This window comes from Zosterops lateralis (assembly GCF_965231275.1).
Source record: "Zosterops lateralis genome assembly, chromosome: 3".
Lineage (NCBI taxonomy): Eukaryota > Metazoa > Chordata > Aves > Passeriformes > Zosteropidae > Zosterops > Zosterops lateralis.
Window position 1 is genome coordinate 88976120 of NC_139764.1, and position 25108 is coordinate 89001227.

General features: G+C 38.5%; 1 protein-coding gene across 10 annotated transcripts in view; it reads left to right on the top strand.

The window, feature by feature from the left end:
* The window catches only part of DST (dystonin), a gene marked incomplete at its 5' end in the record, with an annotated part of 251197 nt that overhangs the window by 174072 nt on the left and 52017 nt on the right, over positions 1 to 25108 (top strand). For all 10 annotated transcript variants that reach the window (XM_083857745.1, XM_083857739.1, XM_083857746.1 and 7 more), the window contains 12 exons: positions 97 to 592; positions 1512 to 2986; positions 12728 to 12889; positions 13914 to 14084; positions 15375 to 15541; positions 17704 to 17863; positions 18116 to 18442; positions 18617 to 18701; positions 19854 to 20095; positions 21075 to 21281; positions 24213 to 24332; positions 24518 to 24625. In XM_083857745.1, coding sequence (XP_083713871.1) covers positions 97 to 592; positions 1512 to 2986; positions 12728 to 12889; positions 13914 to 14084; positions 15375 to 15541; positions 17704 to 17863; positions 18116 to 18442; positions 18617 to 18701; positions 19854 to 20095; positions 21075 to 21281; positions 24213 to 24332; positions 24518 to 24625 — 3720 coding nt within the window. The remainder of the gene's footprint in view (positions 1 to 96; positions 593 to 1511; positions 2987 to 12727; positions 12890 to 13913; positions 14085 to 15374; positions 15542 to 17703; positions 17864 to 18115; positions 18443 to 18616; positions 18702 to 19853; positions 20096 to 21074; positions 21282 to 24212; positions 24333 to 24517; positions 24626 to 25108) is intronic.

Below are 25108 nucleotides of genomic sequence, written 5' to 3' on the forward strand. Positions count from 1 at the left end.
AGAGCTTAGCTACAACAAATTCAACATGTTTTTTTGTCAGAAGCACTTTTTTTTCTCATGAAGTAAATTAATTTTAAATTTCTCTTTTTTCCTTAGATTCTACTCAAAGAATTTGACACCAGAAAACCACAATATGAGCAGTTAACTATGGCTGGGCAGGGGATTCTGGAGAGACCTGGTGAACATCCACCCTCACATGAAATTGTGAAAGAGCAACTGGCAGCTGTGGCACAAAAGTGGGACAGTCTAACCAGCCAGCTGAAGAAGAGATGTGACCGAATTGACCAAGCCATTGTGAAAAGCACGGAGTATCAAAGTTTACTCAGAAGTCTGTCTGATAAGCTAAGTGCCTTGGATAGTAAACTCAGCAGCAGCCTGGCTGTGAGTACACAACCTGATGCTGTGAAACAACAGCTGGAAATTGCTAAAGAAATGAAGGAGGAAATAGAACAGGAAATGAAGAATATAAATGCAGCACAAGCTCTTTGTGAAGAGCTGTCAACACTGGTTGGGGAAGAGTATTTGAAAGCAGAACTTACAAGACAGTTAGAAGGCATCTTAAAATCATTTAAGGATATTGGGCAAAAATCAGGTTAGTATTTATTTGAAGAAAAACAGTAAGTAAGGCATAAAGTAACGCAAAAGTTTGTGATAGAGGTGTTGAGTGAACTGGGCCTGGTGCCAGCTCTCTATCCAGTCCAACCCCCCCAGCAGTTGCACATAAGAATTTAAAAGAGTCCTCATGTCTTGAAAAGATAAGAACAATGCTTGAGATCTCTAGTGAATAGTTTGGGTGAGAACTTGGAGTGAAATAGCAAGGCTGCTTTTGTCATGTCTTCCTTCAGGTGCAGAGGATGAGCTACCCAACTTCATAGGGGCAGAGATAAGCCAAAATGTTAATTTCTAGTCAAACACCAGTTAATAGCTTAGTGAAACACGGTGGTAATTGTATAAAACTGCCTGTGACAGAAGAGCGCTGGTAGTCTGCAGCCTTTCCTTACCTTGTGAACAACAGAACTAAGCAAATAATACATGGCAAACTATATCATATTTTGTTCTCCCTAGCAGCCTCAGTTTTGGGTTTTTCATTTCCTCTGGTCACAAGTTTCAAAGAATCTCCCTAGAAACATGTATTGCCTGTAGGCCATGAGTTAGGCACTACTAGGTTGCACCACTTAGTTTTCCCTGTGCTTACACTTCATAGTACCATGAAGCACGATGGTGTGTTTTTTACCACCAAAATCTGCCCAAATGGGATCCGTGTAGACACAGACTGTATAAGCTCACCTCATTTGATTCATATCCTAATGTCTTCAGTGATCTGCATTACAAGAATGAGTCTGCCCCTTGCAAGAAACTTTGTTGTCTGCCAGTCAAATTCTACATACAAAGGACTGGTTTTCTTTAAATTAATGATCATGCATAATAGATTCAATATTAGTTATTATTTTTTTCCCCTGAATACTAGCAGGTTCTGCTAATGAACCCCTGTGCTGCCTTCTCCTTTGTAGACAACCATGTTCAGCAGCTTCAGTCAGCGTACGCCACTTCTCATCAGTTCCAGCAAATGTCTAAGGACTTTCAGGCCTGGCTGAGCAAAAAGAAAGAAGAGCTGAACCAGGCTCGTCCTGTGTCAGCCAAACTTGATGCCCTGCAATCACTAATTGAAGAGCAGAAAGATTTTAAGAAGACAATGACCGATCAGATTAGTTCATATGAAAGAATTGTTGCAGAAGGAGAAAGTATCTTACAGAAGACTCAAGGAGATGACAAAACAGAGTTACAGTCCCAAATTGCCACACTCAAGAATAACTGGGATGAAATAAATAAACAGGTAAAAGAAAGGGAAGATAAATTAACAGATTGTCTGGAGAAAGCCCTCAAATATAAGCAGCATGTAGAAAATCTGCAGCCATGGATAGAGAAGTGCCAAAGCAACCTGTGTGAATTAAAAGTTGGCATAGACCCTGTTGAAATAGAAGATTCTATTGTTCAGGTGAGGGCATGGCAGAAGGACCTGGATAAACACCATGGGATGGTGGAACTATTAAATAATTCTGCTGAAAGTTTGCTCAATGCAAGTCAAACAGATAAAGAAATTGTTCAAGAAGAAACTAAGGTGCTGAATCAGAATGTCAAAGTGGTTACAGAACAGTTACATAAGAAGAGAGAGTGCTTGGAAAATATGGCACAAAGGCTGAAAGAGTTTCAGGACTCATCCAGGGAAACTGAAAGACAGCTTAAAAGTGCCAGAGAGCATCTGGAAGCTCATGACTCACTTGGACCTCAGTCATTCAGTAACAAACACCTGACAATGATGCAGGCCCAGCAGAAAGCCTTACAAGCTTTAAAGCCGCATGTTGATTTGGCAAAAAAGCTTGCCCAAGATCTGGTGGTAGAAGCTTCTGATTCAGCAGGTGTTTCTGACCTCTTACTCCAAGCTGAATCTTTGGAGCAAGAATATACTGCAGTGAAGCAGCAAGTTGAGGATAGGTGCTCATTCCTAGAGACCAAACTTCAGGGAATTGGCCATTTCCAAAACAGCATCCGAGAGATGTTCTCTCAGTTTGCAGAGTTTGATGATGAACTTGATAGCATGGCTCCAGTGGGGAGAGATCTCAAGGTACTGCAATCACAGAGAGAAGACATAAAACATTTCATGAGAAAATTGGAGGATCTTATACTGAATAATGAAAATGCTAATAAAAACTGTAAAATTATGCTTGCCACAGAAGCTGAAGCTTCTCCTGATCTCGTTGGTATAAAGAGAGACTTGGAAGCTCTAAATAAACAGTGCAACAAGCTACTAGACAGAGCAAAAGCCAGGGAAGATCAAGTGGAGGGTACTATTTGCCGTGTTGAGGAGTTTTACAGTAAGCTAAAAGAATTTTCCACTCTTCTTGGGAGAGCTGAAGAACATGAAGAGTCACAAGGTCCAGTTGGAATGGAAACAGAGGCTATTAATCAGCAGCTGAATACATTCAAGGTAGGAAGATTGCTTTCTTACTATTAAAAAGTATTTTACCACAATACCATTTTATTAAACATCATAGTAAAAGGGACTGGTTAAGTGCAGACCTTAGAGGAGTCTTGTTTCACAGCAGTCTGTCCTGCCTGTATGCATTTTATCTGTTTTAAATGGGGATCTTATGCTCCAGAGCTTTCCTTTGCTTCAGTTTGGCAGACATTGGGAATTTTGCATCTCAGCTCCTGGTTCCTGCACCTCAATTCCCTCTTCACCTCTCATCACTATCTTGTTACCTTCTGTAATCCATCTGCCTTTCTGTTTTTGAGAAACTGCATATTATCTCTATTCGATGTCCATGTTTTACACAACTTTCATCTTCACAGTTGTGTGAATTTTAGACTCCAGTGTTCACCTACCAGCCCACATTCACTTTGCACATCTGAGTAGTTTAGGGTTTTGTCACCTGGGTATAGGTTTTAGTGTATTTAGGTTTAAAATGTTACTTTTTGCCATTTTCTGTTCTGGCCAGTTTTACCTCACTGAATTCCACCCTTACCTAGAAACATGCTAATAAAAATAAAACAGACAAAATAATCCCTCTATGATATTGGGATTTTTCTGCATCATCCTTATCCAAAATGAACTCCAGAGCTTCTGTGTGTAGCTTTTTTAATATGCCAGCTAGCATATTCTGTGTGCAGCTTTTTTAATATACCGTGTCCAGCTCAAAGACATGCATTGCAGTGATAGTGAGTATTAATTGAGCTTTGATGCTGAAATAAGTACAGATACTTGCTTGGGTTAGGTTACAAGAAATGAATTTCCAGTGCTCACCTGGAAGATTTATAGATGCAAGCAGTGTTTGAAAAATCATAAATCTCCTAATGGCTATATAGTAGCACTGAATATTCTGCACTGCTTTGGTTTTGTTCCAATAGAATATTGATTCAAATGTTTATGAGACTTGTATATTAGTTGACACTTAATGATAAAGCCAAACCTTCATTGCAGGATTTGAATATCTATGCTGTTAAAATTTTGATGACCTTGGACAAGAGTCATTACATGGCTGGCCCAACAGAGGGTGCATTTTGCTTGTTTAAGCCATATTGGAAGGGAAACTAAACCAGAAAACTTTCATGTGGGAATTTCAAATGGAAGTTACTGTGAGTTTTGATGATCTTTGAGAATGCATAAATAGAGACAAAAATCTTGAACAAATAGTTACATTATGAGGAGATTAGACTGGGAGGATTAGACTGGGAGGATTAAAATTGTATGCCAGTCTATCCTAACAAGTCTATCTCAAATTAGAAGAGAAACAAATGGCTTTTCTTTGTATATGCTTAATAAAACACTTTGGATATTAGAAAATAGCAACAGCTTCTGCTGTGAATGCTCTTGCTTACATTTGCTGTCCAGGACTTCAGCTGTAGCCAGTTTGGGATCTCTGATTTCACCACATTTCTTACATTTTCAAACATTAGTGCAGCTTAGGGTCTTTTTTAAATAGGCATTTTATACAGTGAATTGTATATGTACAAATATGTATTTTATTATAAACAAAAATGTTTCTGGAGTGTTACAACCTGATGAGTGGATGGTAGAAAAATCCAGTTTCCTGTGTGTTGTCCCAGTGTTGTAGTTCCTCAGGGCATTGGACAACACAGCAGTTGAGCAGTTTGAGAGTGAGAGACCTGTGCAGACCAGTGGGGGGACAACATGGCCTGAAACACAAGAGCTTATGTGCTAAGAAGACAAAAAAAACCTGGAGAGACATAAAGGAGAACACTGATAGCAGCATGTTTATATCCAGAAGTCTACTCTGGGATTGTATTTATATTAGATATTTATAAGCTTAGAAATGTGTTTTGCTTGAAGCAACTATTTTAGGCCATGCTTTTGCTTATGATTAAAAACACAGTGCCATTAAACAGGAGGTGAAGAATGATGAAAAAGTGAAGTGTTTAAATAAGTGAAAAGTAAGTGCAGAAATAAAACAGCAGAGTGAGGAGCCTTTGAAGAAAGGAAATAGAGAGACTGGAATGGGAAACTTTACTAAGTGAGGGTGTGGTTAGTGAAGGGACACTGATTGCAAGAGGATAGGAGTCAACTCTCCTAATGCTTGGTGTCAGTGCTACTGGGGCATATCAAAATTACAGTAAGTAATCTATCTGTTAATACTCTTTGCCCTTCCAGAGAGCAGTTCTACCTGAGGCAGCAAACTGCAGGGAGACTGGATCCCACAGATCCTGCTCCACTCGTGGTGTGTTTGTGTTTGCTCACATGTTTGTGCACGTACGCAAACACAACCTGAAAATGTGGCTGTGGCCACAAAACCACTGTCTGGCTCCTTATGTCTTTAGCTTCTGTGGTCAGCTACAGTCAACTTCAATTCCTCAAGAGTAAAGCAAAAGAGATGTTCTTTGGTATAGATCAATTAACATGAAATCTTCACTCTCTTCAGGGAAGGATCTCATGTAATGGGCCAGAGGTGGTTTTTGTGGTTTAACCAATTTTTATGTACAAAGAGTTAGAGCTGCGTGCAGCTTCTTGGCATGACATTAAAACACATTTTTTGTTTTTTAAATAAACTGGCTTTGAGTTGTATTTTATATATATGTATTTAAAATGCATATGCATACTTGTTTTATTTATATTTCTTCTTTGTAATGTACTTATTCCAGTTGGTATAGAGTGTTAAATTGAAAGTAGTTGCCGTCAATGTTCAATTGTAAGTAGTTGCTGTCAGTGTTAAACTATATTTATTTACAATGCAGTTATAAAACTTACTTTCTGTAAATGAAAATCTTCAGAGCAGTTAATTTCAAAGTAGAACCATGACTTTTACTTCACTTCAGGAAGAGTATAATCAAATGAAGAATTTATCTCAATTAATATAAAACATACACAAAAAATAACTAATTAACTTGGCTTTGTAAAACACTTTTTACCCAGAAGTCTGTATGCAATGTGTGGATTAGTCCTGAAAGGAAATTTCAGTAAATTAGGTTTGTTAAGGTACACAGAATCTGCCACCATTCTTCAAAAGCAAAGCAAATAAGAATTGCACAATTGGACTGAACCAAACACTCTGAGTTTGAGTAGCTGCACAGCGCTAGACTGTTTGCAATTGGAGAAGCATTTGCAGCTAGTTTCTCCCTGAAACAGTAAAAGAACCCAAAGTTGAATTATTTTACTTTTTGAAACTTTTTCACAATTCTTTGTGGTGTCATTCTTAGTAAAACCAACATGTCACTGTTACAGCTTTCATGAGCATGTGGTTCATTTGAATTTTGCTTTTATTTTTGGATTAAAAGTAAATATAGTCATTAGAGGTTGCCTTCTAATTGGACTTCATGGGAATTTTTAGGTAGCCTGAGTAGTCCTGCCAATGAGCTTGAACTAAGATTTTAATTGGCTTATGTTATAGAACCACAGAATTGTTTAGGTTGGAAAAGACCTTTAAGAACATCGAGTCCAGTGTTAATTCAGCATTGCCAAGTCCACTGTTAACCGTGTCCCTAAATGCCACATCTACATGTCTTGTTAATTATGTAGAGGTGTCAGTCCTCTGATTTTTGCTTTGAAGGCAAATAATGTTGAAAGCATAATCAGAAGTTTCTCTTTAAGTTTCTCCTTGAGCTAAGTGTTGCATATCCCTGCTCTGATTACAAACCCTAGAATAAGATACTAAAATCTTCAGTGGGACTTTACTACAGTTAAGGTCTGTATTGAAAAGCAAAAGTAATATAAGCAAGTATTAATTTTTTTAAGAGTTGCATTTTGAAAGTGACTTATCTGTAATACAAAAGTCTTCAGCTGAAATAGTGAAAAATGGTAAGCTATTTTTAACTGATAAAATATTTTTGCTGTTGAACAAATACAGACCAGTTTCAGCTATATGCTCCCCTTATAAAATCATGCAGCACTTTCTGAATCCAGCAGGGATCTATCTGGTTTTGGTTGTTTTGGATGAAAATAACCATGAATGATAGAACTGTTCATTAAAAGTACCTAAAATTCTTTTCACATCTTTACCATTATAGTATATTTTCTGCTCGAGAATCCAGAGGTGATTATCTGTTTGGCATAAATCCAAATGTTATATGGCTGCTCACCAGAGAGGAGGAAGTGAGAATTTGTTTTGCATGACCTTAGTGTTTTGATATGTAGCTGACTGTTTATTAAGTAAATCAATAAACATGAAGCGTGGTGTGTTTGTATTTCTTGCATACAGCGTATCCTGCTTGCTGCTTAATGCAGAAAGCTCAAGCTGGTTGTAGTGAGTGCACTGTGTTTAAGTTTCAGCACTAAGTGCCTTTTGCTGTCCTTAAAGTGAGATCTGAATTGTCCCTATAACTGATGGCTGCGTCACACCGGCAGCTCAGGTCATTGGGGGTTTGGCTTCTACTGGAGTGGAGCTGCTTGGTCACGGCAGCTCCTCCCGTGCTGTCGGCAAGTTACCTGTGAGTCTCCCGAGCCTTCCCCTCCGTGGTTATGAGCTACAAGTGTAGATTATGAGCTAGTGTTGACATTACTTAAAAGATGCCAATTTCCAAACTAGGAATCTTTGTCCTGATAGGCTGGTTTTGGGCTCCAATAAATCCATTGGAGGAAAAAAAAAAATCAGATATAGTTAATTTTTTCCCAATATTTTGATGTTTCTTTCAGTGGGAGCTGGATGCTTCAGGAGTGGCTGCCCTGTCAGCCAACGCCACCCTAAGCTCTTGGTCAGGGCCAGTGACCAGGCTGAAAACAGTCAAAACTGGACCGAGCATCCCACTTTGCATGTCAGGTGGAGCAATGTGTGACTATTCCAACACCTAATCTAAACAACTAGGCGACTTGGGGGGGTTTCTTTAGGCAACACAGAGGTAAAGTTTCGGCGTAACTTTGGAAAGGAAGCCTCCATTGAAATGAGTGCTTTATGAGACGGGACGATGGCGCTCGGGCGCGGTTAAAGCGCCGCTTCCTTCCCAGCGTTTGTCCGGGCGGGCCGGCGGCCGGAGCGCTGCGGGGCCGGGGCGGGAGTGATGTCACCGCCGGGCGGGTGCGAAGCCTCCCCGCCGCCTGCCCTCGCACCCCCTGCGCGGCACCGGGCGAGGAGCGAGGCGCGGGCGGCTGAGGAGATAAGGAGGCGGCGGGGAGGCAGCGAGGGAGGGGAGCCCCCGGGGGGAGCCCCCGGAGCGGCGCTCGGGGCGCGGGCGGGCCGGCAGCAGATGTTTGCTGAGGAGGAGCGGGGCGTTCCTGCGGCCGCAGCGGGGCGAGCCGGGGCGCTGGGCGGGACGCGCCGGCGCTGCACGGAGGGGATTTCCCTCCCTCGGCTCCCGGGCAGCTGCGCCTCAGAAATGAGGAGGAGGCGAGGGCAGCCCGCTAGCTGCAGCTCGTAGTCGGGACCTGCCGAATGTAAACCTGCCGTGCCTTCGGGGAGCGCGCCACGCTTGCTCGGCTCTGCAGCTGCCTTAAAGAGCTCTCCAGGATGGCATCGGGAGAGTCGGGCTGAAACATTCGTCTTCCGACGGTCCGCTCAAAGGACGCCTTGGCTTGGCTGCTGGAAAGTGATGTTTTCCTGTGGGACTTGTGGAGGCACCGCGAACGAGCCTGTTGCAAGAGGAGGATAAGCTGCCTTTCAGATCAAGGTTATTTATAGCTACTGCCAAAAAAGTAAAGGGCTGTTTTATTATTCTTACTGTTCTGGATTTAACTTATTTCCCCCCACCTCCCAGGATTTTCTCTGTGCCTTGGTCAGGACCATACAAGCCACTGTGGAGTCTATCTTTTTAAGCTGCCACACCATGTTTTATTTATAAAGGAGATGGGACCCTGGAAGCCAGCTAAATGGATTACAGTTAAGCAGTCATGTACAGAAGATAATGTACTGCCTTCTGTAACACTTGTTCATTTGAAGGCTTATTTGGGAGATTTCGGATACAGATTCTGACCTGGAAAATTAAATGAAGTCTTCCACTGAATGTTTGACATATTTGGCTACTGCTGGTTTCTGCTATAATTTGTTGTTCTGTGACATTGGGACATTTCTGTTACTTTCTTACTGAAGCACTTTATATTTTAGGGGGTGGAAAACCTCATATCCAGGTAAAGTCAAATTTAAATGGATGCACTGATTATGAATGACCTCAGCCACTTCATATCTTACGATGTATATTTTTGTATCTATGCATCTTACGCTAAGGGCAAGTTTACTGTTTCTTCGGATTGCTAGTGGTTTTTTAATGTTTGCCCTGAATCTGTGAAAACGGAGGTATACTTGTGTGAATACTTCCAGCATGGGGAAGCCACTTAGCAGGCCAGACTGCCTACGTCAGAATCCTCCCTGTGTTGGCAAAGGGGAGGAAGATGAAGATCTAAATATTGAAGACTGCTACGTTCCCCAGAGGTCTATCTATGACACTGTGCGGCTGAATGAACAGATTGATTCAGGCTCCAAGGGCAGCCTCTCTTCGAGGCATTTCACAGACCGGACCTTACCCTACAGTCACAGAACACTGGACATCAGTACTTTGTGCTCCAATGGTGCTCTTACTTCTTCCAGTGTTTTTGAGCTTCGAAGCCGTGAAGCTAACAGGTTAGATGAAAAAATGATCTTTGATGCTCTTAAACTGAACAGCGATATAATTCGGACAGCTGGGTTGCCCAAAGCCAAGTCTCACACCGAAAAGAAGGAGCACAGACGATCGTGGAGAATGCTTGTTCCACCCAGCTTTCCAGATTACACTAATAGAAGTGAAAGCTCCTTTAATGAAACTGCTGATCTCTCAGAGGCAGCTAGACTAGGCAAATGCAAATGGGGTACGAATTCTCTTACCTCGGAGGAGGATGATTCTGGTTTATGCAGCCCTCCAACAGAAAGGGAAGATAAACAAGATACACTGTTAGCAGGGGAGCAAACTCAAATACAAAGTCTGTCTTCTGCGGAAGATATCCATGTAGTAGGTCAGTTCAGACCATATATCCCAACAATTTGTAGAGAGCAACAAACCCCACTGCTTGCAAGCATGAGTGTCCCTGTCAAAGAAAACTGCAGGCTGGCTTTGCATGACATTTTACCCTCTGGAAAAGTAAAAGAAAACAATGCTGAGAGTGATCAGGAAGACATGGAGGGGAAATACTCTCACTTACAAGGTTTCAAAGAGAAAATTCTGTCACATGAAGATCCTCTTCAAGGTGATGGAAGAAGTATTATCCCTGACAAAAATGAAGTGGAAAATGCATATGAAGTTCATGAAGAAACTAAAATACGAGTCACAACAGTAGAGGAGGATTATGTGGATGATGTATCTCCTCATGTAGATGTTTATTACACTAATGCTGCTGTAAATACTAGTGACTTGGATTTTGCAAAATATGAAATTTTGTCTGATACAGAGGAATGCAGTGTAGCATGTACAGGCTCAAATGAAATGGCATTTTCTGTTCAACAGTTTGAATTAGATAGTACTGTAAACTGCCCTAGAGTTTTCCCAGAGAGAAATAAAGGCAGTATCTGGACTACTGACATCCAAGACACCTTGGATACAGTCTGCAATGGCCTCTTGTCCAACAAGGTAATTAGAAAGAAAAAAAAAAATCCATAGATTTGTGAAATAGTTGTAATATAACCATAAAGATGTTTGTTTAAAACTCTTTAAGTTTTGCCATTATTGCAAAAATGTAACTTTAAAAAAAATTGTTAATTAGGCAGATATAGTGATCAGTGTCATTTGCATAGCACACATGGGGGTGTCCAAAATAGGTGAAATAGTCGGTATGGGAAATGAACTGGGGACAAGTCTAAGGGGGTGATTATGACTCCAGCTGTTTAGAGCAGGGTTGTTATTGCCCAGCTGGTGCCTGTTACTCCCGACGTGGAATGCCTCCTCCATGCTCTGTGCTGCTGCTCGGTGTCTGCGCCGTGCGGTCGCAGGCAATGCCATTCAAGGGCAGCTCCGGCCCATGTGTTCAGCCTGAGCAGCCTTACTCATCAAGGTATAAGCAGCAGTATCAGATGGTTGTGGTTTCCAAAGCAGGCAGATTAAAGGCTCACCGCCTCTTCTGAAAGCTGCCTTTTGCATTTGCGTGCCAGAAAGCAGATCTGACCTTACGGTAGTATTTTACAAGCACAGGATCTTGCAGTGCTTTGTGAGTGGTGGATGAGGTAAGAGAGTAAGGGAGGCTTTGTAATAAGGAAAGGGTGTTTGTCGGGTCTGTAATTTTTTTCTTCCCACTCTGGTTGAAATCTGAGATACTTCAAGCTTTGTTGCTAAGTTGTTCTGGTAAACTTTGGCCTCAGCAATAATTGTAATTTATTTTAAGCTTGTCTCCACAAAGAATGTGTGCATTTTTAAAGGGCAGATTATGGAGATCAGTCCCCTCTGTGGTAGGACATTGTTCTCAAAAGATGAGACTTTATGGCACATAAAAGAAGAATTTGTTATTGATTCTGTGTTGAAATATTATTCTGCCTCCTCTGTACCCTACAGTCAAGAAACACACAAGCATTTTCCTTCTTCTAGGAGCAGCCAACTCATTGCATGCTCTCAGTTTTCATGTAACTACAGTCTTAGAGATTTTAGGGGTTTTTTTGTGTGTAGGAACAAATCTCTTAGGGATGCTTAATTTATTTTACCCCTCCTGTTTAGTGTATTTGCTGTAGCCTCTAGATTAACTTGTCAAGCTGGTGGAAGTGTGCTTAGCCACCTGAGGTCTGCAGCTTTAAAAGCAATCACTTGCCACAGTGTGTTTGGTGCAAAAGAGGAGAGTTGCTGATACATTCAGAGTGATCTCTGCTTTTCAGGATATTGAGAAAGGTTGCTTTGAATGCACTAAGTGTACACCAAAACTGTTACTGAATGCTGCTATAGAAATTGAAGGATTTAGGGTCAAAAGTTGAGCATTCTTTAGCATTGTTTATTCATTGGTTATTTTTCACTGGCCTGTGTAATTAATTCAGGGGCTTCAGGCCATTTTCTGATCTCATTGACACTTGTGTCAATGCAGCTCAATGCTGCTGAATACAAATGGAGATTTACATTGCTGTTGCTAATGGTAATAATCTGGCTCTGAAAAAAGCCTAAATACCTGCAAGACTAAAATAAAGCAAACACAAAACTGCTCAAACTGCTGTTGGGCACGGTCAAAGCCTTGGCAATTTGCAAGAGTATCCTTTGAATGAAAGCGCATTTTCCTGAGTGTCAGTCTTCCTGGGCGTCTGCCGGGATACTGTTTCAACAGCATCTGTAGTGCCTCCTCCTCACTTGCTACCATTATAAAAATATCTCTTCCTTCACTATTTCTTTGACTTAAAACTTTGTCTTTGATCCTAATTTGGAAAAAATGCCCATTTGTCTTCTCTTGGTCTGTGTCATTTTTTGTTAGATTTTATAGATGGATAATTAAACAGGTGAGTTTTTCCAGTCTTTTTTTTTTTTTTTTCCTCTATCAGAAGTTTTCTTTGTTCACCCCCCAAAACTTCACCGCCTCTTTTTTTTTTTTCCCTGTCCCTTTCCTTCCTATCTAAAACTACTCATGGAAATGTATGCCATTTCCCCTTGTATGATGTATTGAATTTACTCTGTTTAGATTGAGTCTATTCTGTTTAGATTTATTAATGCTTTTTTAGGAAGGTCCTGACAAGGAATGGCTTCCTTTCTTCTAGACACCAGTTTTAAGCCATGTTTTTGTTGTATACTGTCATATAAACACCAGATGCATTTTATAACAGAAGTTACCATGTTTCATGTCGGGTTTCAACTGCAGGTATTCCAGAAAGAAGAAATTGAACCCTTACAAGTAAAACAACAAGAAGTAAATTGGTTGGGTCAGGGCCTTATTCAGAGTGCTGCTAAAAGTACCAACACAGAAAACCTTGAACACGACCTTGAAGATGTCAACACGCGATGGAAGACTCTTAATAAGAAGGTTATTTTCTTGTATACTATCCTGCTTTTCTTGTGTTCTGCCTTTTGATTATTTGCTTGCTTATGTCTTTCCAAATACAGGAAATTAAGTATGAATTGTATTTGCTTTAAACATACACTTGGTTTATAATTCTAAGGGTAAGATTTATATTACTAATAGCCAGAGGTGTCGCTGTCATTTATAAAGTTTTGCCAAACTTTCTTGAAGTCTGTCCTGGATTTTTATTCAGGAAAGACTCACAGAATCATGAAATTGTTGGGGTTGGAAGGGGTCCCTGGAGATCCAGTTGCACTTTCAGTCATTGTTTGCATGTTTTTTCACTTTGTTATATTTGCTCACATAGACTGTCGTACCTGCACAGTGCAATGATACAGCCCAGCTTTGTGTGACTGGTGGAATGTTTCCTTTAGAGCACTTTAAGGATTGTATTGCTTGAGGCATCATAAAGCACCAGTGCTTTGAAAAACTGGCTGTAGATGTTTTTCTATACTTTTCGAAAAATCTTCCTTCAGCCGTAGCTGCTGTTGGAAAATGGAAAGGGTGAGGAGTAAAAATGGTGCTCATCTTTTTCTGCTCTTGTCCTGAAGGAGTGATGCAGCAGAACCAGGAACACCTGTGGTTTACATATTTGCCTTTTCCTTTCCTATTTCTATTTCTCACTGATGGCATTATTGGGCCTTAAAGAGCTGCTACTTTGATATCCTGGCTCATTCTTTCTATAAAGAAAATAAAGACCATCTGAAATGCAAACATCCTGTCAGTATATTTCATAATACTGTAGCTATATAAAGCAGGAGTAATTTGTAAGGAATTACTAGAGCAGGGTGATTTGCTGTGAGTCAGTCAGTTCTTTTCATTGGATGTCTCCAGCCCTGAGAGATTCATACTGAATTGTGACATAGTGCTGTTATATAACAGTTAGAAAACCAGGAGTATTTATTAGTGATATTGACAGATTTTCCACAGATTTTGACTATTTCACAGAAATAACATGAACAGGTGAGATCCTGTACTGTTTTCTCAGGTTGCCCAGCGTGCTGCGCAATTGCAGGAAGCCCTCCTCCACTGTGGGAGATTTCAGGATGCCCTTGAATCTCTGCTTAGCTGGCTCATTGATACAGAAGATCTTGTGGCTAATCAGAAACCACCATCTGCTGAATTCAAAGTTGTCAAGGCCCAAATACAAGAACAGAAGGTAAGTGAAATGGTTTCAGATTCTCTCTCCTTCCACTGGATCAATGAGAATAGATTCCCAGTCTTTGGCAAAGCATAATGTCTGTTCAAGTGTATTATATTACACTGGGGTGTGCTGAGGTGTTCAAAGAAGCCATCTGTTCAAAACTCAAGACTTTGTCCAGGGTTGGGAGAAGTGCTCATCTTCTTGGATATAAGACAGAGTGATACTGTGGAATCTGACCTCTGGTTAGAATCATTACCGTTATTGGGAAAGGGTGTTAAAGAGTCATTGGAAAAAGAGAAAGCATAAAATCCAGTATTTGGCCATTTGAAAGGTAGGAAATAAAAGCTAATAAATTTTCACTCTAGTACTATCAAGATAAGATTGCAGATTACAAACTTTAAATACTTGGCTCTTGATCTTCATGTGATCCTTGTTGGTAATTCGTTGGAATCCCATTAGGAAAGTGGCATGTGCTAATGTAGAAACTCAGTGTCATCAACTTTGGCATATTTTAATAGTGGTTATAAAAAAAAGAATGATAATGTAGCTGATAAAACATACAATTCATGCAGTTGGACTGTGTGGCCCACTGCTACTCAAGGATTTAATACAAAGTTATGGCCAGTACTGATTGTCTTCTTGGGATACCTGTGATGGCAAAATGTTAATGTTACCAGAGGCACCTAGGGAATGGAGGAAGGGAGGATTGTAGACAGAGGCACATTTTATTCTTCACAGGGAAGTTAATGTACTACACATGTCACCATTGATTGGTGAACTCAGTTGTATCTCGTATAAGTGATGAATTGATTATATTATAGTCTTAGTATCTATTATCCCATCTCTGTGTATCCGAATTACCAATTGTGATGCTGAATCTGGAAGGGCATGCGGTTTTCCTATAAATGTTCCTCTAAAATGTAACTTAATTCTAAATAGCTGGATTCCCTCAAGGGTGTTCTATAGAACTTTTTCCTCTATGTGTTCACTTTTTGGGCTGCCACACATCCTGACCTCAGAGAAATCGAGGTTGTTGTTTGGCCTTCGTGAAACTCCAGTGTTCTTAGGAAAACAATTGGGAAACTAAAATGAGCCTTTGTTGGTCAGGGGAGGGGTTGATGTGTGTGTTGTGTGTATCTCTTTGATTAGCTTTGTTCACATTTTTATCACAATATAGGCATTGTGGTTTAGTTTTTGGGAATTTTTTTTGTTTGTTTTAACAGCTTTTCAAGGAGTCTACTGTTGTTATATTTGCATTATTGCAATATTTCCTTAAAACCTGGTGCTTGATTGCTCTCTCTGTAGCTTCTCCAGAGGCTGCTGGATGACCGTAAGCCTACTGTCGAGGCAATCAAGCGCGAAGGGGAGAAAATCGCGGAGTCGGCAGAGCCTGCTGATAGAGTGAAAATCTTGAAACAGTTGAGTGTTCTGGATAGTCGATGGGATGCCCTGCTCAGTAAAGCTGAAACCAGGTACTTGAACTTCTTTCATGGATTTGAAAAATGTAGACATAGCTTGTGATAGATGTTTAGAAGCAGCATGTGGAACTCTATACTGTGAAGTACTCTCATGCTTTTGACCACATTATGTCTTAGTGTCTTGATGTTGGTATATGGGTCTCTGAGGGAAAAGTGGAAAAAAGTGACCTGAAGAGACCAAAAGCTCTTCAAAAAATATTAAGTCTAAGATGTAATAATCTGCTAGGATTAACTACATATGTATCTTCTGAATATTTTATCTCTGTTAATTAAGTAGAATGCAAGTCTTTTGAGGCAAGAACCTGTTTTGCAATAGAATCAAGTGCAAATATTGCACCTAATAATGATATTCTGTTGGAACTTCAAAGTCATGAATTTCTGCTACAAAGAAGGGGCTGTGAATTCTTTCCTTTTTATTTTAAAATATCATCTACATAATTAGTTTCTGCAACTTACAGGTCATCGTAATGTCAGTTGCAGGGGCTGAGCTCCCTTAGTTTTCAAGAAAAAAAGGACCTTTAAAGTATATAGATACATATATCTTAGCAATACAGAAAACCCTCTCTTAAAAGACAGTGAGGTTCACTTCAAGTTCCAATTGAAAAAAATCAAACAAAATCTATGCACACAGTATCTGTGTAAACACAGACCTACACTTACGAGTTGTTGTCAATGTAGAAAATACCTGTAAAGTTATGAGCTGTAAAGTGTCTTTGAAGAAATCTGTGTTGAAAGGATTACTTAATATGTTTTCCGCGTGGGGATTTGAGAAGGGACAATCTTTTTCAGAGTAGAGAGAAGAGTGCATGAAACATAGGTTGGAAAAAGGCCCATAACTGAGAGTAAGAGAGGACTTTGGAAGGTTAAAGAAAAATTTGAAGTGCACAGGGAAGCTTTACGGTGAAGAACAAATGGTTGTGCTGGTACTTAAAGTAGCATTGAACTCACCCCTGCTGTCTTCTATTCCTTCTGGTAGCCTCTCTTTAGCTGAACCTGTTTTGTTACCTCATACTAATAACAGGATTATTTAATTAGTCAACCACTAATAGACCATTATTTCCTTTTTTGTTTTCTTTTTTATTGAAGGAATCTGACTCATTAGCTGGGGTAGATGTTAATGTCATGTTTAATTTAATAATATCCTCCCAGTCTGGTGATATCTAATTACAAATGAAATTGCAGCTTTTCCTAAGCCATCCATTAGCTGCAAGTTTGTCTCCATTGTTCTCTGGATGGTCTCTAGAAATGAAGAAGGAATTTGAGGATGATTTTGAAAACTATGTAGAGTACCTCACAGAGTGTTCCATGGTTAAGTATGTCAAGTCTCCCTTCTTTATAAGTCTTGGAAAGCACATATAAATGTAGCTTTTATCTGGAACGAGATCCTCATTTGAAAGATATTGTGATGTTTTCATGTAGAACAAATCTCTCCTAAAAGTTTGCTTGAATGACATTTGTTCAGCAATGCTTGTAGAGAAGACTTGGCTGTAATCAAGAGTCATCTCTGACATGTAATGATCCGAACCAGAATTGTTTTAGATACCGCTTTTCTGTTCTGGAGGTCAAGTCTCTGTGCTTTGTTAATGTTGTCTCACTAACTTCATTGAGAGCTTTAATCCAGGACAAGAGATGCAAATTTAGAACCAAATAATTTTGTTGTCATTGATGAAAAAATGTTTAAAGATATTTTACAACACTGAGGAAACATGACACTATGTTTTTGTTTAGTAAAGCCTCTGCCTAACTTTAAAACATGTATAATAGTCAAGGGAATGTAACTTTATGTTTTAAGACAGTTGGAAACTTCAGAACTATCTTAACTGGGTATAACACAATGTTTTGCTGAATTAAGTGCTAGATTATTTTTAGAAAAAAGTATATTAATAAAGTGATATTATATATTTTTAAAAATGGTATATTAGCCAAATGCTTTGGAGGTCTTTGTTTGTTTTTAATTTAATTTGATTTTTACTTTAACTTGCTTTTCATCAAGTATGATGGATATATGTCTGTTTCATTTGGTGACCTGCTCCTAGTATGAGATTGAATTATTTCTGGGGTGTTTTTCAAAGCATTCAAGTGACTTTTTTCTTTATTAAAGCTGTTTGACATTTACTTCATCCCAAAAGATAACCATTCCCTGGGTGTATTGGTAGGAACCGTCAGCTGGAAGGCATCTCAGTGGTAGCGCAGCAGTTCCATGAAGCTCTGGAGCCACTGGTGGAGTGGCTGACAACCACAGAGAAGAGGCTTGCAAATGCAGAACCTATTGGCACACAAGCCTCCAAACTGCAGCAGCAAATTTCTCAGCATAAAGTAAGATACAAACCACTCACTTGCTTTGGTCATTCTTTTTAGATGCTTCTATAAAGCACAACTGGCAAAGCTGTTGCGCTGTACTCATTTCACCATACTGTTTCATTTTTTCCCCCTGTAATTTAAGTTTTATATATTTATGTTGGCGCTATGTTCTTTTTTGTTCGATTTTTATTTCACTCCACTTAAGTTTATTTTATGTTTTTCTGATTTTCTTTTTCATTATTCTTCATTATTTAAAATAAAATATAGGCCCTAGAAGATGATGTCCTAGCTCACAATAAGAGTTTACATCAGGCCATTAGTGCTGGTCAGTCTCTAAAGACTATGAGCTCCAGGGAAGATAAAGATGTGGTGCAGGAAAAGCTAGATTCTGCTCAGGCACGATACATTGAAATTCAAGAGAAGAGCAACAGCAGGTCTGAACTTCTTCAGCAAGCTTACAGCAATGCTCAGATTTTTGGGGAGGACGAAGTTGAATTGATGAACTGGCTGAATGAAATCCATGATAAACTGAACAAATTGTCAGTCCAAGATTGCAACACAGAATTGCTTGAGAAACAGCACTCTGAACTACTGGTATTTTGATTTCTGTTCATTTCTTATTTAATTCATGTTTTTAATTTGATTTATATCCCCATACATCATTTATTTTCATTAATACGTTTTGTTTAAAATGTCAATATACTTATTCTAAATAAAAATAATATATTTTTTCAGGTCTATGCTAACATAAATGACCTTTCTTCATAGGATCTTCAGGAAGAGATTCTTCTTAGAAAACAGAATGTTGATTTGGCTATACAAAATGGCTTAGAGCTTCTCAAGCAAACAACAGGTGAGAACTTACATAAAACTATAATTTGTCATATTTTTTTTCTTGTACTTGAAAATTAAAGTGGAACTTGTAAATGTGGTTTGTATTTACTGGTTAAAGCAATCATAGTTGTTTATTTTAATAAGGTTTGAGGTCAAGCTAGGTTATGGTTTGGGGCCAATTTTACTTTTAATGTAAGTGAGCAAAAGGCCTTTTTTGCCTGTAGAGAATTTAGCCCTTGAATCCTTTTATTATTTTTAGTGGAAAATTATTTTGGTGAACCTGCATTCCATTCCTAATAGCGAGTTATGGCCATTACTCATAATGGAGGGCTCTTTGGCAGTGGACACAGTAAATTCCCTGCAAGCATCCACAGATGAACAAGATGTTTATTAGACTACCTATTACTGCATGGGGAAAACTTCTGCCATGGGAACTAATACTGTGGGAAAAGTTGCATTCCAGTTCTATACAATGTGTCTGTTCTGTAGATCAACATCTGTCCAGTTTTGCCAGTACTTGTAAAGTTCTTGAACCCCTTGAGACATGTGTTTGTGCCGGTATTATCCTTTTCTGTTCCAAACTCTGACACTACACATATTCTATGATGAAATCTGAACATTTCTAATATTATGGATAATAAATTTCAGTGCAGTTTTTCTTTTAGCCTTTTGAGTTGTGTTTCAAATGGAGAGCAATGAGTGATGTCAAAATCTACTGTGATTGAAAGTCTAGTTAGTAATACGTAGAATTTTTTTTTTGTTCTTTACAATTTTAGTAACACATTTATATCTTTTATTTCACCTTTATAAGTATTAGGAATTTAAGGGTGGATTTTTTTAATAAGAACATTTCTGTTTAAAATTGGATTTAGTTCCTTACTTTGTAATAGTTTAGTAAAGCAGAAAAAAGACAGAAAGATCGATCCTGAACTGAGGTGAACTTGGTAGCTCTGTGGGTTTTAGTGATGGTAGGACAATTTACAGCAGTTGAGGTTTGGCCTTGTCACCTTGTTTGGGTTATTTTATAAATTAAGCACTAAGGTTTCTGTTATATGTGGAGTTTGGGATTTTTGGTTTTTCGTTCTTGTTGTTGTGGTTTTGTTTTGTTTTGTTTTTTTTTTTCTTTTTAATAATTGTGATCATGGGAAATAACATTCCTTTAATATTTTAGGTGATGAAGTTGTAATTGTTCAAGATAAACTGGAAGGCATTAAAGCGAGATACAAAGACATTACAAAATTATGTTCTGATGTATCCAAGACTTTAGAGCAGGCTCTGCAGCTTGCAGGCCAACTGCACTCAACTCACGAGGAACTCTGCAAATGGCTTGATGAAATAGAGATGGAGTTACTCTCATATGAAACTCAAATACCAAAGGGTGAAGAATTAAGCCAAGTACAAGAGAGACAGAAAGTAGGTTTTAGAACCTGTGAATTACTTACTGTTCTGTGATTTGGTGAGGTTTTGTGTTCATTTATGCTTGATATGAAATAATTTTTGAAAAACTAATTTTGACATCAGATCATTTGACTAAATATAACGGTAGTTAAGAATCAAACTCTTTTTCCAGAATCATCTGTTATAATCATGTACGAAATTGGGCTGAGGTTTATTTTTAGCACAAGAGAAGCACAACATTTTTATTTTATTTGAGGAGCTACCTAAGATTGGGAAACTTCATAAGATGTCAAACAAAGTTATTTTAGTTCTTTAGCTGTGGTATGGATAAAATCCTGTAAAATGTCAGCATTTTAAACAGATATTGCTAATTTTCTTTAACAAGATTTATTTCAAAAGAAAAGATATAGTGTAAGCTGCGTAGTATGGAAAGTGTTGAGGGTGGGAGCTTAAAAAAAATCTATTAAATTTCTTTAATAGATGGGGAGTTCTGTACAGGTGAAAACTCATTCCTTGGTGTGAATTCCTTGGTGTGGCTTGAAATTTAATCCAGTCATTGCAGAAATAATTTGAGTTCATCATATTTTGCTATATTGTATGCTGATTTCGTTTGCTGATGACTTAGTTGCTTATGGAGTTGCAATTTGCAACAATCCATTAGTTTTATTTTCTTTGGATGCTTCATGAAATACTGACAATTCTTAGAAAATTTTCAGGCCGTCGTGCTGAATGGAGAAATATATTTAGGTTAGATTCTGTGGAAAATTCTCTAAAGAATCACCTACCTTTCTGCCAAACAACTTACAGTATCAAAAAGCTAATACAGTTTAGCTGAAAATAAGTATTCTAATTTAGCCCTTTGATTTGTGTGGAAAACATTTCAGTTCTGGACTCATGGAGTAGTTGAAAGAATTAAAAAACTGCAGACTGTGTATGTTTGGTTCATATACTGCCATATTTAAATGGTTCAATTGTTTTAAATGGTCTTTTACAGGAGCTGAAAAAAGAAGCAAAGAACAACAAAGGCTTAGTGGACACTCTGAATGAGGTTGGCAGTGCCTTCCTGGAGCTGGTGCCATGGAGGGCCAGAGAGGGGCTGGACAAGATGATAACGGAGGACAATGAACGTTACAGATTAGTGAGTGACACGATCTCTCAGAAGGTGGATGAGATTGATGCTGCCATCCTGAGATCCCAGCAGGTACTGAAAACTGTTCTTTGGACAGTAACAGTCTCTGGCCATGTGTACTTGAACAAAAACTGTCCTTTAATAATGTTGCCAAAAGTTTGTTATGCTTAAACAGCAAAAGGCCCATTTGAATGAAATAGGACTCCAGTGTTAAAATATGAATGCCAGAAATCTTAATCTCACTTATTGTCTCACGTTTTGTTGATGCAAAGGACAATATTTTAGCTAAAATTGCTGTTACTATCCTATGGCTTCTTAAATCAGAGTTTGCTTAAGGACTTAATGGCCCACATTTTTGTACATCATGGTGTGTTAAGTAAAATATGGTCCAAGATCCTGAGCCACCTTTTCTGGATGTGACACTGATATTGCTAGGTTGGCCACACCTTTTAGCATCAGCTGATTGTCTAGCTCCTCTGCACATTAGACAATTAAAAGCTGGATGACCTTGTTCAAGCTCTAGTAGAGGATTTAAATAACACTTTCTTTTATTAATATCTACAATGCTTTTATTCTTGGGGCCCAAAACCTTTTTTGGAGGAGCTAGTGCTCTTTAAGTTTGCCCTGTGGCAACTTGTTGAAGTGTGTATACTATTAAGAAGTTTTGGGTGGAGGACAAAGCTGCTAAGAATACAAGGCTTTGGTAGCAGTAAGTGTGGGTTTTGTTCAAGATGTTCCTGGACCAAGGTGAGGAATGGAGCAAGAAACACAGATGATTAGGCAGAATAGCTTCATGTTGTGAATGGAAGCTGGAAGAATAATAGACAAATGCGATGCCCAGGGTTTTTAACTACCTGGGCAAAATGGTCCCAGATTGATAATAGAGATAAATTCAGCTGCATGGTTTAGTCTTCGTTTCTCAAGATTGAAGGCCTTGGTGGGGTCCCCTAGTGAAGGAGTTCTATGTAGAAGTACAAGGTCATATTCTACTTTGGGCTTACTTATTCTTCACTCTAAAGCAGCCATAGAGAGTGCTTTAGAAAGCATTCATGGAGAAAATCACAGCATCATCATATTTGGAAGTCAATCGTCCCTGATCAGAAGAAAATGTACCACAATGAACTATGCTTGGTTAAACTGGATGGGGATTAAGTAGACGATTTTATAGTGAGTCAAAGTGTAGCTCAGGGCTCATAAGTAACTGCCATGTATAATGGGAAGAAAACATTTCAAGTTTTGGAGTGCCAATTTTATGCTTTTTATTCCTTAATGTTGTTTTTAAGCATCACAAATTGGAAATCTGATACCTTCAGCAAATTGAGTTGAGAGTTCTTTCCTTGGTGCTATTTAACTTAGAAGTTTCAGTGCCATGCCTTGATTTTATTATTTCCATTAAATATTTCCTGAACATTACTTACATACCCATGAATATCTGGTATCAAGAAGTCACACAGCAGTTAGTTTGTACATTTAACACATTCAAAATCATGTGCATTTCTGTCGTAAATAGATGAGCTTCTGAAAACCTTGATTGTGAACTGTAATTTCTAAAGCCAGGATTTAACTACTACTGGTGCATGTGCTTCATGCTAATGTTTACAGTACTGATTATTTCAGAGCATACCTTTCTAGTAGGATGTCACAGTATTTAGGACAAGTCTTAATTTCTATTACTTTAAACGAGGAATGATATACAGTGAAAAAGAATGTTCTGCTTTTTCATGTAACAAATGGATTATAAAGGCTGAAAAAGATTGACTCATAAAGAATGAAATCTCAGAACTGCTTCTTTCATTTTGTGGGACTCATGATTAACCACTAAGAAAAGTCTGAGTTAGTAACTAAAGTGAATTTCAGTTATATTAAGGAGCAGGGCTGTTACAGACTACAGCCATAAAGGCACAGACCAGCATATTTCAAAGACAAGCGGGACTGAGAGTGTTCAGAAGATTTCTGAAGAAAATGTGGGCATCAACAACACAAGTATGAGGTTCTGACCTAAAATATTCTGACAGATTTTCACTCAGGGCTATATTAAGCTTCAGGTAATTTTGGAGATGGGACAGAGTTTTAACAAATTCAATAAATAAATTCTTAGTAGTTTCTACAATGTGTATCTGATACATCCCATGTAATATTTCTCTATGGCTTAAGCTCAAAGTTGCCCTGTTTGTGTACTGCAACATGTGTGTGCTAAGATACATGCCTCTGAACTTGATCTGAAGAGAGAATGTATGATTTTTTTCTATTTGATCTCACATTTCAGAAGACTTAGATCCCCACATTCTTCCTTTCATGCTTTTCTTTACAAATTAGTAAGAAACAGGTCCTCTCAATACATTTGTTCTTTTAGGAATTTTCTGAAACACTTAGATGTTTACTAATTGTAGTCAGAAGTTAATCTTTTAGGAAAAGGACTGGCGGTATCCAAATGCCCAAAAAACCCTCTTGCATTTAATCTGAGGCCTAGATTTGGATGAAATCCTGTCTTCTCTAAATTTGGTGAGGTTTTCACGCTAAATCAGTTGAACTGTGATTGCTTTGCCTTGATCATTTAATACCAAAGCTGCTCTTCAGATAAGTAGGGTAACATCAAACAACTGTGTCTCATGTTAATTGCAGCACTAGCAGTAATAATAAACAGAGATGAAAAAGGCATGTAAAAGTAGAGTAAAATAAAAACAGACAGTCAGTTAAAACTCTGAGATTATAATCCTTTTTTATTTTCTTCTGACTGTTAAGAGCACTGTAGGCTTTGGAAAAAAGTATTTGCTTCTGTTGCTTTGTCATGCTTATGAATTAAGTTGCTTGTATTACAATCCCTCAGAACTATTTTGGGCATTGTATTTCATTTACAGAAAAAAATCTCAAATAGAAATTAAGCTGCTATCTTTCTAAAAATTAAAAAAAATTACCATTTAATCTTCTTTAATTTTTTTGAAACTGTTACTCTAATTTCATGTCTATAGAACTGCTGAACTAATTCTTGTCTCCCTCATTTAGTTTGATCAAGCAGCTGATGCTGAATTTGCCTGGATTGCAGAAACAGAAAAGAAACTGATGTCTCTGGGTGATATTAGGCTTGAGCAAGACCAGACCACTGCTCAGCTGCAAGTTCAAAAGGTAAAAGAAATGCATTTCCAACTGTCATGTTAATTATTGGCCGGCACACTCTCCATCTAGAAAATGTACTGGCATGATTTAATTTTCAGTCCATCATAATTAATGCACTTCTAAACCACTTTTTGCTCCAAATACTTTTTTTTTTTTTAAGTTATTATTCTAACCAATTTTTATTGTGTTTCAAGGCTTTTACCATGGAGATTTTAAGGCACAAAGATACTATAGATGAACTTGTTAAATCTGGGGACAAGCTTATGAAAACATGCACTGAAGAAGAGAAACAGATGATGAAGGTAAAATTCCTTAAATTGCAGCTACAGTGGTAGGTATGCAGACAATGTATAGGTAGAAGGATTCCTATAGTGTCTTTTTTGAAATACTGATGAAAAAGCATTAAATACAGTCACTTCCTGTCTGAGGATTGTAATGCTGGAGGAAATGCTGTTGTGTATCGCCCGCCTTCCTTCAGGATGTTAAAAGAACAAACGCTGTGTACTTGCTGCTTTGCCTGACACTAATTTGGAACCCCATTCATCATCTTCATCCATAGTAAATAGTATTTTAGCCTATAGATGGTTGAGTGAAGAAGTGTTAGTCATCTGGGTTGGTGTGTGGAATCTGGCAGTTTATCTTCCAAGTTCTTTTGGGTCAGTGATGCTCTGGATGTGAGCTGGACATGCCAAATTCAACGGCTCTGCACCTCAGTGTGAATCTTTACTTTCATTTCTGCTGATTTCCATGTAGGCCTTGCTTGCCAAGATTATTCCATCCTGTCA